Below are 14374 nucleotides of genomic sequence, written 5' to 3'. Positions count from 1 at the left end.
CTCCCTCCACTGAAAGCACCTAAAAGCAACATCAGTCCAGCAGCAACAAGCACCCTAGTACCCAAATTTTGGTCTCTAATATCATTCCCCACTGAAAGGAAATCAGGGCTCCTTGAAAAATGGTTGATTCCAAGTCTGGGGGAGGGAAGGTACAAACAAGCCTGGGGGACAGCTTACTGCACCAGAAATCAAGAAATCAAGAAATCAAAAGTAAATGAGGCCATGCCAAAACAAACACAGGAGCTACCCGAAAGGGCACCCAATGGTTAAACTTATGCATCTGCACATCAGAAAGAATACCATTTTAGTAGATTAAAACACATCAAAATCAATGAAAAACATGAGTCCGTAATGATATCCAAAAAGGAGAAAGCCAGAAAAAAACGTTAGTTTTCACCATTTGAGCAAAATTGTTAACTAAAAGGCAAAGAATTAAACTTATTCTGACCTTCCAGCAGGAACTATATGTCCAGATAACCAAATACCTCCAGTTGGTAAGAAATATCTCTGCTTTCAGAAGAATGCCAGATTAAATGCTGAAATCTCTGGTGAAACTATTGCCTGGGGCACACATTATCAAGTGGTGTTTAAAGCATTAACATAGAGATAATGGGAACAGATGCTGGCAGGACACCAAAACACACCTTGCAGATTATCACCAGTGCTTTCTGAGGGGCAAAGGGAACCGCCATTGTACGGTTAGGTTCACTTCTTAGGTGAAGAAGGGATGTCTTCACCTAAGGGGATACTTTACAGGACAACCTGGCTAATTTAACAAGTCATTACCCAGAGTTGTGATTTACAGGACCCCCAGACTAGCAGTGACCCCAGGTGTCTGGAAGAAGCAAAAACAAATCCCTGCTGAAGAAGATACTTCGATTCTAGGTTTCAATTTATTCCAACCACTTGAGTACAATGACCAGAATACACTAAAAAATAGTTGGATACACAAGGAAATAAGACATCACGGGCAAAATGTGACAAGCACTTCAGATACTGGTATTATCTGATACAGACTATGAAGCAGCTGTGCTTGGTATACTTAAAGAACTGTCAAGTTTGATGGTGCCTGCAAGGGAATAGGAAAATATTAAGAAAACCACACTGCAGGGGCCAGCCTGGTGGCATAGTAAAGTTTGCATGCTCTGCCTTGGTGGCCCGGGGTTCACAGGGTTGGACCCCAGGTGTGGACTGAGCACCACTCACCAAGCCATGCTGTGGCAGCGTCCCACATAAAATAGAGGAAGATGGGCACAGATGTGAGCTCAGTGACAATCTTCCTCAAGCAAAAAAAGAGGAAGAATGCCAAGAGACGTTAGCTCAGGGCCAATCTTCCCCACACACACACACAAAATCAAAATGCAGACTAAAAACAGAACTTCCATAAATGAAAACAGTATATCTGAAATTAAAAGCCTAACAGATGGGTTAACACATATTAGAGAAACCTAAAGCTTCTCAATGAGATGAGACAAATGGAGAATGATGTTTAACTTTGATAGCAATTTAACAAAGTAATTTCACGTCTACTGAGTAAAATAATCAACAGGCTGTGGCTGTATTTCATCTCTCATTTTTATAGTAATTTATTTTTACTGTATTTTATGAAAGTATTAGTCCATGATAGGTTGAAAATTAAGAAAAAGAAAACTGGTCCTTTACCTTCAGACATTCTGATCAAGAACATAGCATGGTAAGTCACAGTAAGACTGAAAAACACAGATGAAGATTAAAGAAAAATAGTAAATGAAAAGTCCAACACACGTTTGATTAGAGCCAAGGAAAAACAAGAGACTAATGTAGAGATAACGGCTGGAACGTTCCACAGCTGAGGAAATATAACCAACCACAGATTAAAGATGAATCCCAAAAAAGACTGATAAAAAAGAAACCCAAACTTGGACACCTAGCAGCAAAAGCACTGAAAACTCAACGTCACAGTCAAAAATCAGAAAAATGGCCAGAAATCACAAACAATACCTTCCAAAGAATGGCTTTGGCATCTCAATACTAACGGAAGTCAAAAGGCAACAAAAGGCTTATCTTCAGTGTACTGAAGGAACATAACTCAACCTGCAATCAGAACTCAGCCAGTATCTTCCAAGAATGAGGGCAAAGTAAAGACACTTCCTAGATAAACAAACAAACAAAGAATGGGCCACAGAGAGTCTCATTAAAGACAATTCTAAATGATGTGTTCAAACAGAAGGAAAATGATCGCAGATGTGAAGTCTGAGATGCCAAAAGGAATGAAGAATAAAGTGACAAATAAATGGATAAATCTAAATGATCATCAACAATAAAACAGTAATACTGTTACGGAGCACTGCAAAAGGCTGGAACTCGAATATTCAACAATGGAGGCGTCTGAGAAGATGAGAGTAGCAGCACTGCTTTTATTTATTTATCTGTTTATTTTGAGGTATAACTGACAAGAAACATTACATTAGTTTCAGGTGTACGATATAATGATTCGATATTTGTTTATATTGTGAAATTCACCCCAATAAGTCTAGTTAACATCGGTCACCATACATAGTTATGGAATTTTTTTTTCTTGTGATGGGAACTTCTAAGATCTACTCTTAAGAACTTGCCAATACGCAATATAGAATTATTAGCTACAGTCGCCTGCTGCACATGACATCCCCAGGACTGACTTATTATAACTGGAAGTTTGTACCTTTTGAACGCCTCACCCATTTCACTCACCCTCTGTCCCCCCGCCTCTGGCAACCACTTTTTTTTTTAATTAACAGACTTCAATTTTTAGGTTTACAGAAAAATTGAATGTAAAGTAGAGTTCCCATATACCTCCCTGCCCTCCCACAGTTTCCCCTATTACTAACATCTTGCATTAATGTGGTACATTTGTTACAACTTATGAACAAACATTGATACATTATCATTAACTAAAGACCACAGTTTACATTACGGTTTACTCTTTGTATTGTACATTCTGTGGGTTTTGATGAACGCAAAATGCCATGTATTCACCATTATGGTATCTTACAGAATCGTTTCTCTGTCCTAAAAATCTCCTGTGCTCCATCTATTCCTCTCTTCCTCCTCTCAAGCCCTGGTAACTACGATCTTTTTACTGTCTCCATCGTTTGGCCTTTTCCAGAGTGTCACATAGTGAGAAGCATACTCAGATCGGCTCCTTTCATTTAGTAACATGCAGCCCAGGTTCCTCTACGTCTTTTGATGGCCCAGAAGCTCATTTCTTTTCATTGCTGAATATTATTCCATTGTCTGGATGTATCACAGTTTGTTTATTCATTCACTTACTGAAGGACACCCTGGTTGCTTCCAAGTTCCGGCAATTATGAAAAAAGTGTGGCATGGTTTTTTAAATCTCTCCAAATTCTTGCATAAAATCATACAGAGCAACTAAGATGGCAAAACCAAAAGCACATGGCCAACATCTCTGACAAAATTAGGAGAAAATGTGTCCCCACTGACATGTGAGCGTATGGGGATAGACCACCAGCAGCCACAACACCTGCGTGCTGTCAGTGTCTGTGAGGAAGACGGCAGGGAGAAGCAAGAGACGTCCTACGGACCTGAGAGCTCAAACAACCAGGTGGGAAGCAGTCAGAGAGCTGGGTGAGCCCATATGAGAACAGCAGCTGAAAACAGAAGGGGTCTGGACCCTCCAGTGGGTGAGAGCAAAGAGTCCACAGTCAAGTCTGAAGGGCCCTGGGAACCCTGAAAACTCAGTAGTCAAAGATCCCTTCCAGAACTAGGCCACACTGGGGAGAAGCTGTTGGGAAGAGAATCCAAATAGAACAGCAGTACAGGAAATGGAAAAAACAGATCCAGACAGAAGCGGGGCAAGACAAGTGAATCAGGGCAGTCAGAAAGGAAGCTGTGGGGCTGGCCTGGTGGCAGAGTGGTTAACTTCATGCACTCTGCTTCAGCGGCTCGGGGTTCACCAGTTTGGATCCTGAGTGCAGACATACACACTGCTCATTAAGCCATGCTGTGGCAGCATCCTACATAGAAGAACTAGAAGGACTTACATCTAGGATATACAGCTATGTACTGGGGCTTTGGTTAGGGGCAAAAAAAAGAGGAAGACTGGCAACAGATGTTAGCTCAGGGCCAATCTTCCTTACCAAAAAAGAAAGGGGGCGGGAGGTGCCATATTTTTGAAAATTTCACAAAAATAATTGAAGCTAGAGCTCTAGAGCCAAGTTCTTCTTCTCTAACTTCACACACACTTGAGCAACAGGAGGGATCAAAGTCAAGTCTCGCACAGTTATTAAAGGAAAAAGAGACCAGGGAACAGAATGACATCTCTGCAGACAGTCAAAGCACGCCAGAAAGACATCCCACAAAGGACATTAAAAACCACAGCCAAATGCTTCAAGATGAGTCAAAAGACATTAAAGGAATAATATAATGTGTGAAAGGACTACATAAATCTTTAATAGGAAAACTCAGAAATAGGTAATAACTCTGTAAAGAACTAAAAATAAAAGAAAAATAATTTCAGAAATGAAGATTAACTGGAAGGAACACAAGAGCAAATAAGCACAACATAAAATGCCTCACAAGGAACAGTACAGTCAGGCACCCTTAATGATGGGGATACGTTTTGAGAAATGTGCTGTTAGGCAATTTCATGGTTGTGCAAACATCACCGAGTGTACTTTCACACACCTAGGCTCTTGTTACTAATGTTATGGGACCACCGCTGTGTACGTGGTCTGCTGCTGACCAAGACATCGTTACGTGGAGCACGACTGTACAGGAAAAGGAGAAAAAAATTTAAATAAAAAAGAAATGAAAAGGACAGAGAAAGAAACAACAAATATAAAAAGAGGCAAAGAGAAAATTCAGTATTTATATAATGGGAGTCTTCAAAGGAGAAAACTACAGGGAACAGAACAAATCCTCAAAATAATAATCCAAGAAAAAAGAGACTTGGTACTACATACTGAAAGACCATAACACGTATGCAGGAAAATCAACCCAGATTGATATATACTGAAATTACTGGATTTTAAAGAAAAAAAACTACTTAGGCATCACAGCAAACAGACCAAGTAACTTGTAAGGGAAAGAAAATTAAACCAACATCAGACTCTTACACCAATGTTGTTTCTTTTTTTAAAGATGATTTTTTTTTCCTTTTTCTCCCCAAAGCTCCCTGGTACATAGTTGTATATATTTTAGTTGTGGGTCCTTCTAGTTGTGGCACGTGGGACGCTGCCTCAGCGTGGTTTGATGAGCAGTGCCATGTCCGCGCCCAGGATTCGAACCAACGCAACACTGGGCTGCCTGCAGCAGAGCACGCGAACTTAACCACTCGGCCACGGGGCCAGCCTGTTTTTTTTTTTTTGAGGAAGATTAGCCCTGAGCTAACATCTGTGCCCATCTTCCTCTATTTTATAAGTGGGATGCCGCCACAGCACGGCTTGATAAGCAGTGCATAGGTCCACACCTGGGATCTGAACCAGCAAACCCCAGGCAGCTGAAGTGGAGTGTGCAAACTTAATTGCTATGCCACTGGGCTGGCCCCAGCAATGCTTTTTATAACAGAAGGAAATGGAGTAACATCCTTAAGATACTTATGTAAAGAAAACACACGCCAAGGATTTTCTATCCGGACAAACAGTCTCTGAAGTTTGAAGTAGAAATCTACTAGTGGGCAAGGTTCAAAAGACCAAAATCCCAGAGGGAGTGTCGGCATGAAGACGGGTGAGGAGCTCACACTGTGTTTACATGGGGATCTAGGTGTAACGAGGAAAGTGAGAGGAGAAGACAGTTTGTGACGGCCGTGTGCTCCAACGAGGGAGAGCGCAAAACTATAAAAAAGGTGAGGCAGAAGAAAATGAGAAAACGCAAAGAATTTTAATCTTTCGATCATCATTTTGGTCACAGTGTTACTATTATTCTTCTGAGAATATACTGTGGGATAAAGTAAATGAATAATTGTCTGATATTTAAGTTCTATTCTCCCTGATGTCCTTGAGAAACAGAAATCTTGGTGCGACAAAAAGGAGATGCAGGACAGAAGCAGCTAAATAAACGCCTCAGAAACCTCAATCTGAGCGGAAAGGAGCAGTAGAATTCCTGACGTGCTGTATTTTCTGGTTTGGTCCACTAAACAGGCCTGTAAACAATGACCATCCCAACAAGAACCCTAGCACCAGACTGTGGTCTTGAAATACATTCCCCACCGAAAGAAGCCAGGACTTCTTAGAGAAACAGCGGATTCTAAAACTAATTTGGAAATGAAAAGAGCCAAGGCAATTTTTAAGAAAAAGCTGAAGGACGTACACTACCAGATATCAAGACCTACTAGCATGTTGCAGTGTCGTATGGACGTGAGATGAGACAAAATAAGGGAAGAATATAGTGCCCAGGAACGGATCCACACAGTGATGGTACTTTACTGATGATAGAGACAGCACTGCAGTGAGCGAAGGAGGATTCTTTCAACACAAGGCACCACGCCAAACGGAGAGCCCCAGGGCAGAAACGAAATCTTGACCTCTAACATCACAGCAGATAAAGAAATCAATTTCACATGGATTGCAAGCTAAATGTCCAAGGTAAAATAACGTTTTAGAGAAAAAAGACATAGGCTAACATCTTCATTACTTCGTGGAAGGCAAGGATTTATTAAACAGGACATACAAAGGACTCTCAAAGTGCTAATGTCTTTGAGAGAGAAAACTCAAGATACAGACTAGAAGAAAATTTGCAATTCCTATATCTGAACTCCTACAAATCTGTTTTTTTTTTTAACTGTTACAACCCAATAGAAAGACGGGCCCAAAGACTTAAACTGGCACTTCACAAAAGAACATATCCAAATAGCTGATAAACCTACGAACAGGTGCCCAGCTCATCCATCATCAATTACCTATAAACTGAACCACCTCAGCAGAAGGGCCAAAATGAACAAGAAAAACTATAGTGGAAAAAGGTATCTGTAACACACGTATAACCAACAAAGAGTTCATATCCAGAATAAACACTCTTTAAAAAAATTAAGATGATGTCAGGCAGCCCAAAGAAAAACGGCCAATAACATTTTAAAAGGTACCTGACCTCATCATAGAAATGCAAATTAAAAAAATGAGATAGTGTGGTACTGGCATAAAGTAGGCATGTATATTGATGGAATAAAATTGAGAGTCCAGAAATTAATCTTTACCTTTACAGTCAATTGGTTTTTGAGAAGGGTGCCAGGGCAACTCCATGGGGAAAAATAGCTCTTGCAACAAATGGTGCTGAGACACCTGGATATCCACATGCAAAAAGATGAATTTTAGACTTCTATCTCACATTATACGCAAAATTAACTTGAAGTAGATCTTAGGCCTAAATATAAGAGTTAAAACTATAATACTTCTAGAGAAAACACAGGAAAAAAACCTTTGTGACCTTGGGTTAAGCAAAGAGTTCTGAGATACAACACCAAAAGCAAAATCTTTAAGAAACACATAAAATGAACTTCATCAAAATTCAAACTTTTGGGCTTCAAAGACACCAGTAAGAGGATAAAAAGACAAGACACAAACAGGGAGAAAATATTTGCAAATCACGTATCTGATAAAGGACTCCTATCCAGATTACATAAAGATAAAGAATCGTTATAATTCAGTAATAAGACAGCCAATTAAAAATAGGCAAAAGGTTTGAATAGACATTTCATCAAAGAAGGTATACAAACGGCTAACAGATACACGAAAAGACGCTTAACATCTGAAGTCATTAGGGAAATGCAAATCAAACCGTAAGGAGATACCACTACACACCCACAAGAAAGGCTATAATCAAAAAGACAGACAATAACAAGTATTGGCAAGAACGCTGACACACTGGAACTATCAGACGCTGCTGGTAGGAATGTAAAATGGTGTAATGGCTTTGGAAAATAGTTTGGCAGTTTCTTAAAAAGCTAAACATAACCTTACCATCCAAGCCAGCAATTCCACTTCTAGGTATCTACCCAAGAGAGATGAAAATACACGTTCAAGCAAAGACTCGTATGTGAATGTTGATAGCAGCATTATTCACAGCAGCCAAAAGACAACTCAAATGTCCACCAGTTGGTCAACGGATAAAGAAAATGTGGTATATGCATCTCATAGAATATTATTCAGCATTAAAAAGAAACAAACTACTCAACGTGGATGAACCTCAAAACATTATACTAAGTGAAAGAGACAGATGTAAAAGACTACATATTGCACGATTTCATTTATATGATATGTCCAGAAAAGGCACATCGAGAGACAGAGAGCAGACCAGTGGTTGCCTGGAGCTGCGGATGGGAGTGGGGACTGACAGCAAACAGGCACAAGGTAACTTTCTAGGGGGGTCATGGACATATTTCAAAACCGGACTGTGGTGATGGTTGCACAACTCTACACATTTACTAAAATAATTAAAATTTCCAATTACAGTGAGTGAATTTTACAGTACGTAAATTATGCCTCAATAAAACTCTAAAAAAAGGTATGATTTGAAAAAGAGAAGAAAGAAAATCTATGGATGAAGCTGGAGTTATACTCAGAGGAATACACAGCTTTAAATTCTTTTATTATTAAAAACAAACTAAAAAGAAGTGAACTTTGTATACAACTTAATAAATGAGGTAAAGAATACAACAGAAGAGTAATTAAAGATAGAAGTAGAAATTAACGATACTGAAAACAAAATAATCAAAGGAATAAACGAGCTCACAGGGAGACATCACTACCACAGATGTGGAAGAAATTAAAAGACTGATTAAAGAACATAATGTACAAGTTAATACATGACCTACCCTTACTTGACCCAACATGGAAGGAATCTACAGATTTATCACTGAGGAAAGCACCAGGCCCAGCTGAGTTCTCAGTCAACCTTGTAACCCTCTGTCATGACTTTGAGATTTGATTTTTGCTGAAACCTGAGTGCGTCTTACAATCCCTGCCAGCAGACGGCAGCGTGAGAGCGGCGTAAAAACCTACAGACCACCCTCACGAAAGAGCGCAAAGGGCATCTTAGATTTGATAAAATACAGTAGAACAAAAAAAGGGAAGAAAACTATAGACCAGCTTCATGTAGTAAATACAGAAGCAAAGACTCTAACAAATATCAGCAAACTGAACCCACTACTGTGTAAAAGTCACATTTGCAACCATATTGAGGTTTAGCCCAGTAATGCAAGGGTAGTTCAAAACCAGAAAATCTATCAACACAGCAATTATTATATTAACATCTTAAGGAGAAAAATCATATGGCATCTCATAGAAGTCAGCAGTAGTGCACGAGCGCGGCACCAACCAGCCAGGATGGGAGGCAGGAAGAGCTGTGAGGAGGAGGACCAGGGAACATCGGCAGCAGGGCAAAGGCGAGCTATCAGAACCAAGAGCCGTTTTCACATCAAACAAGGAAATGCTGAGGCCTTCACCAAAATGGGAGAAAGCAGGGGGCCTGTTCTCCCCTGTTATCTATGTTTTATTGGTTCCAGCTAACAAAATGAAAATAACTAGTATATGCTGGTATAAATATTGGAAGAGAGAGAAAAGTTTCTAATTACAAATGACAAGACTATATATGCAGACTCTAGTAAAAAAAATTACTAAGGTTAATAAGGAAATTTGGTAAGGTGACAGACTAATATTTAAAAATCAGCAGTTTTTCATTAGATTAGCAAGAACTAATTAGAAGCAGAAATGGAAAAAATATAACCCAGTCATAAGAGTAACAAAAACTATAAAGCACTTAGGAATAAATTTAATGCAAAGGAAAATCATAAAATCTTATAAAAAGTCAGAAAACAACACCCAGAAAAGTGGAGAAGATTTACTATCTTCCTAGAAGGGAAAAGAGTCTCATAAAAGTATCAATCTTCCCCAAATTAACACATCTTTAACGTAATTCCAATCAATTCCTATTTTTCCTCAACTACACAAAATTATTTGAACATATATACAGAAGAACTAATGTTTTAGAATAGCCAAGAAAGATTTATCAAACAAGACCAGTGAGGGGCATGGCTTGACCAGTGTGAAATTCTCCTGGATATGCAGATGCACAACAGAGAATTGATCCTGGGAACAGTGGAAGGGCCAGCTCTGCGTGGTGCACGGAGGGCGGGGCACATCCCCTAAGGGGCAGGAGCCAAGCTCCAGCTGTGATGGGTATTAGGTAGGGACAGGGCTGGACTGTGAAGGCTCAGGAATGGTTATAGGAAACCTTTTCCAGCCCAGACATCCCAAGTATTCCGGCTGAACCTCCGGGGGTACTGGCAGGGGGAGTGATGTGTGTGTGTTCCTCTCCCCACTCACTGTCTGTCTCCTACCATTGGAATAGGATGTTGGCTCCAGCAGAGCAGGCCCTTGGTTTTGTTTAATGCTGTACCCCCAGTAGCTAGAACAGGGCCTGGTTTGTAGGTGCTCAACACAATATCTGATGAACGAAGGAGTAGCACCAGAAAGGCATGGACCATTAGGCAGGGGAAGACTCCTCAAAAACGACTTAGTATGCACATTACCTGCCACAAAGCTGAACCAAATAGAAGCCAGACACAAGTCCTGTACAGTGCAGTGAGCAGAGAGCCTGGATTCCCAGCAAGCAAGGGGCAGGAAACGCATCCATGATCTGTAAGTCCCTCCCTTCATCCACCCTTCCACCCATCCCTCCTGCTCTCCATCACTCCTTCCCCCGAACATCTGGCCCTTCTGCACTGAGTTCCTGCTATCTGTCCTGCAGTGTGGAAGGCACTGGAATACACCTGTAAAGACGATCAACTTTCTGCTCTGAGTTTATATGAGATGGAAATTAATTGTAAAAGACCCACTGTTGTGGGGGCCAGCCCCATGGCCGAGTGGGTAAAGTTCCATGCACTCCGCTTCGGCAGCCGGGGGTTCACAGGTTTGGATCCCGGGTGCAGACCTACTCCACTCATCAGCCACGCTGTGGAGGCATCCCACATACAAAGTAGAGGAAGACTGGTACAGATGCTAGTTTAGGGCTAATCTTCCTCAAGCAAAAAAAGAGCAGGAGAGGCAAAGGATGTTAGCTCAGGGCGAATCTTCCTCAAAAAAAAAAAAAAGACCCACTGTTATGAATTTAACATATGAAAAATGTCTGATGTTTTAATACACTAGTCTTATGTTTTAGTAAATAAAAGGTCTTCAGAGGTTCACATTTGACTTCGGGGTCCTTACCCTACTTTCCTTGATAAGGTTTTACGTACTTCAACCTCAAAATCTCCTAGGGGAGCACTTTTAGGGACTGAACACCCCCAGATGGAAAGGGCCGACTACGCCATTTCGGTGGAAATTGGAATCAAAGAGTACTGTTCCCTGACTAATCTCAAATAGGAAAGCCCTGGGTAGAGGTAATCCCCATGTGACTCACAGGGAGAAAGCCCACAGGGGACTCTGGTTACAGTGCTCACTCCAAGAGCAGAAAACAGAGAGGCTCTAGCACACTTTCACAATTACTCCACTTGTAGTAACTCCTTTCTCAATTGCTAAATTCTAAGACAAATGAAAGAGAAGAATTATTGAAAAGAAAAACTGGCTAGCTTAATTACAATTAACAGGAAAACATTTAAAGTCTTTCCTCTTTTTTTTAAAGTGTATTACATCTATAATACATTCCCGATTATACTTTTATCTTAAATAGCTCTGGAATTTGAAATATTAGTTGGGTAAACAAGTTAGAGGCATCCAGTCTAAAGAAACTCAATAAAGAAGAAAAGATGACCCCACGGAACATAAACAGAGCAGAGGCATGAGAAGCCAGCAAACTACCAAACGGTGCTACTTCCCCTAAAAGGGAAAACTTCAACTTCTACAAGACAAACAGTAAAAATTACCTTTTAAAGATGGTAGCTTTTGAAGTTCTCTATTATTGCTGACACTAAACCTGGAAGAATTCTGCCGCTTGTCTTTCTTCACTATGGGCTGAGGGACTGGCACTTTTATTTTACTAGATACTGTAGACGGGACAGCAGCAAGGCTGTTTTTCCTGCTGGGAATCTGTTTCCAAAATAAAAACAAAAACAAATGAATATGTCAAACGGTTACATTTTATAGCACAATTAGAATATGGGAAAATACATATAAAAGTTTTACTCTGTGAGAGTCTCTTCCGCTCTGCCGTGAACAACGTAATTCCTGACAACGTAATTCCTGACGGTCGCTCAGCCCGAGGCTACAACCCACCGCCAGTAATGTCAGATTTCGAGAGTCACATCCTTACCTAATTCTCACATCCTCCTTCAAACTCTTGACTTCCTAACATTTACCACATAGATGGACATATATACAGGCTGATGACAATGACCCTCCAAAGACGCCCACATCCTACTCCCTGGAACCTGGGAATGTGTTTCCTTACTTGGCAAGGGACTTTGCAGAAGTGATGAGGTTAAGGATCCTGGGATGGCAGATGATCCTGGCTTATCAGGTTGCACCCCCTGTTATCATACAGGTCTTTATGAGACAAGAAAAGGCAATGAAACCACAAAGCAGAGATCAGAGAGTCAGAGAGAGAGACTGGAAGACGCTATGCCGCTGGCTTTAGACACAGGGGCAATGAGCTAAGGAGTGCAGGCAGCCCCTAGAAGCTGGAAAAGGCAAGGAAATGGATTATCCTCTAGAGCTTCCAGAAGGAACTAGCCCTGCCAGTGCCCTAATTCCAGCTTCAGCCTTCTGACCTCCAGAACAGTTTGTGTTTTTTTACGCCACCAAGTTTGTGGTCATTTGTACAGCAGCAGTAGGAAACTAATAAAGCTGAAGAACTTACAAATGACAGCTGTCCCTGCTAGCTCACCACTCAGCCCTCAAAAATCAGTAAAGGCTACATAACAGCACTTTCTCCTTGCACCTCAGGAAATGCTCTTCTTTCTCGCTTCTCTCTCCTTGCATTCATCTCCAGGTTCCAGATTTAGTGTGCTCATCTCCAGACTGCATCACAACCGCTGGCCATCCAACAACATGCAGGCACTTGCAAGGTGAGGAAGAAGAGCAGATACTCAAGCAGAAGAGGATGTGGGTTGAGGGCACACGCAGCACAGCGGGGGTAGGGGGTGGGGGCGGCCGTCCCAGGCCGTACAGGCCTGAGGGGACGAGCTGGGAGCCCCGTGGAGCTCAGCTGTGCTCAGCCCTCTGCAGTGACGGCTGACAGCTGCAGCGGTGACTGCTGACTGTCAAGATTCTTCATGCAGCGTCCTCACTCCTCCCACCCGCTCCAGTCGGCCCAAAGAAATGGAGTCTGTATCCACACACACACTCTTTTCAAAAGCCTATCCAACTTGTGCTGGAAACACAAACCCGCCAAGCCTTCTCTAACCACGCAGGAGGGCCAAGGAGAGCAGGACACAGCGACTCAAGCACCAACTATTTGCTCTCATCCTTGAATGGAATTTTCACTAAGAAGTAAGAGCTGCTTTACTTTTTAATTAGGTGCTTAAGAATCCTTGGGGTTTTCCAAGATGCCACACTGACTGCACGCAGATGGAATTCTGAAGCAGGAGGGAGGATCTGGGTTCCCTTTTCTCCCAAATCTGTAGCTTATTCCTCAAAACGTGCTTTCTTGGGCCTTGACCCTGACATTTGTCATTCTTTCCACCTGATTGTGAAAGCATGGGTCTTTCTTCCTTAAAACCCTGTCCATAACTCTCCTCCACGGGATTCCCCAAGTTCAGAGTTTTCTGCTCGGCTTCCTCTAGATGCCCCGAGAAAACCCCAGGATTTACTCCAGTCTCAAATAGCAACTCCAAGAAGATGCACTTGTTTTAAAAGTTAGGTTGTATACACATGTGTCTAGTAGACTGAAGTTTACAACTCCTTTTCAGTTTTCTATGATGCCGAATCCAGCGCTATGCACACTTCACCTTGAGCAACTGGGTACATACATGAACAAAACCAGCTGTACTGCTGCTCCCACCCCTACAGGAGAAGGGACTGTACATCCCAGGCAACAAAGCATCTAACACTACGATTGGGTGATCTGGCAAACTCATAAAACAAAGTCAAGTCCATGAGTGACGACAGCCCACTGTAGGGAGACACATTAAGGTGAGGCTTCTTATGGCTGAGAAAACAAAAAGTTACACCTGAGACCTGCTGACTCCATGCCACCGAGGTCTCCTCTCCTGTGGGTCCTGCTGGCGTCCCTCCAGAGCACTGTCCTTGGGTCAGGCAGGGAGCTTCTAGAAAAGAAGACCTGGTCCCATCACCCCAGGCTAATTCAACCCGGTGACTTTCCAGGGCTCACAGCCTTCTAGTTTAAGGGTGGTCTACAAAGCCCCCAGGCTCTGGTCACAGACGTCCTCCCTCCCATGGGGCCTGGCAGCCTCTAGCCCTGCTCCGCTGGCCCCCCACTCCCCGTATGTAGAGCAAGGCCT

The 14374-nt window shown here is 41.9% G+C and overlaps 1 protein-coding gene across 5 annotated transcripts in view; it reads right to left on the bottom strand.

Moving 5' to 3' along the window:
- PPP2R5C (protein phosphatase 2 regulatory subunit B'gamma) overlaps positions 1–14374 on the bottom strand; it is a 140461-nt gene that overhangs the window by 109810 nt on the left and 16277 nt on the right. For 3 of the 5 annotated variants that reach the window (XM_070593584.1, XM_070593586.1, XM_070593585.1), the window contains exon 3: positions 11840–12002. The exons of the other annotated variants lie outside the window; for them this stretch is intronic. In XM_070593584.1, coding sequence (XP_070449685.1) covers positions 11840–12002 — 163 coding nt within the window. The remainder of the gene's footprint in view (positions 1–11839; positions 12003–14374) is intronic. 5 annotated transcript variants of the gene reach the window in all.

This window comes from Equus przewalskii, chromosome 25 (assembly GCF_037783145.1).
Source record: "Equus przewalskii isolate Varuska chromosome 25, EquPr2, whole genome shotgun sequence".
Classification (NCBI taxonomy): Eukaryota; Metazoa; Chordata; class Mammalia; order Perissodactyla; family Equidae; genus Equus; species Equus przewalskii.
The sequence above is the reverse complement of the archived record's forward strand: the minus strand, read 5'-3'. Positions and strand labels throughout refer to the sequence as shown.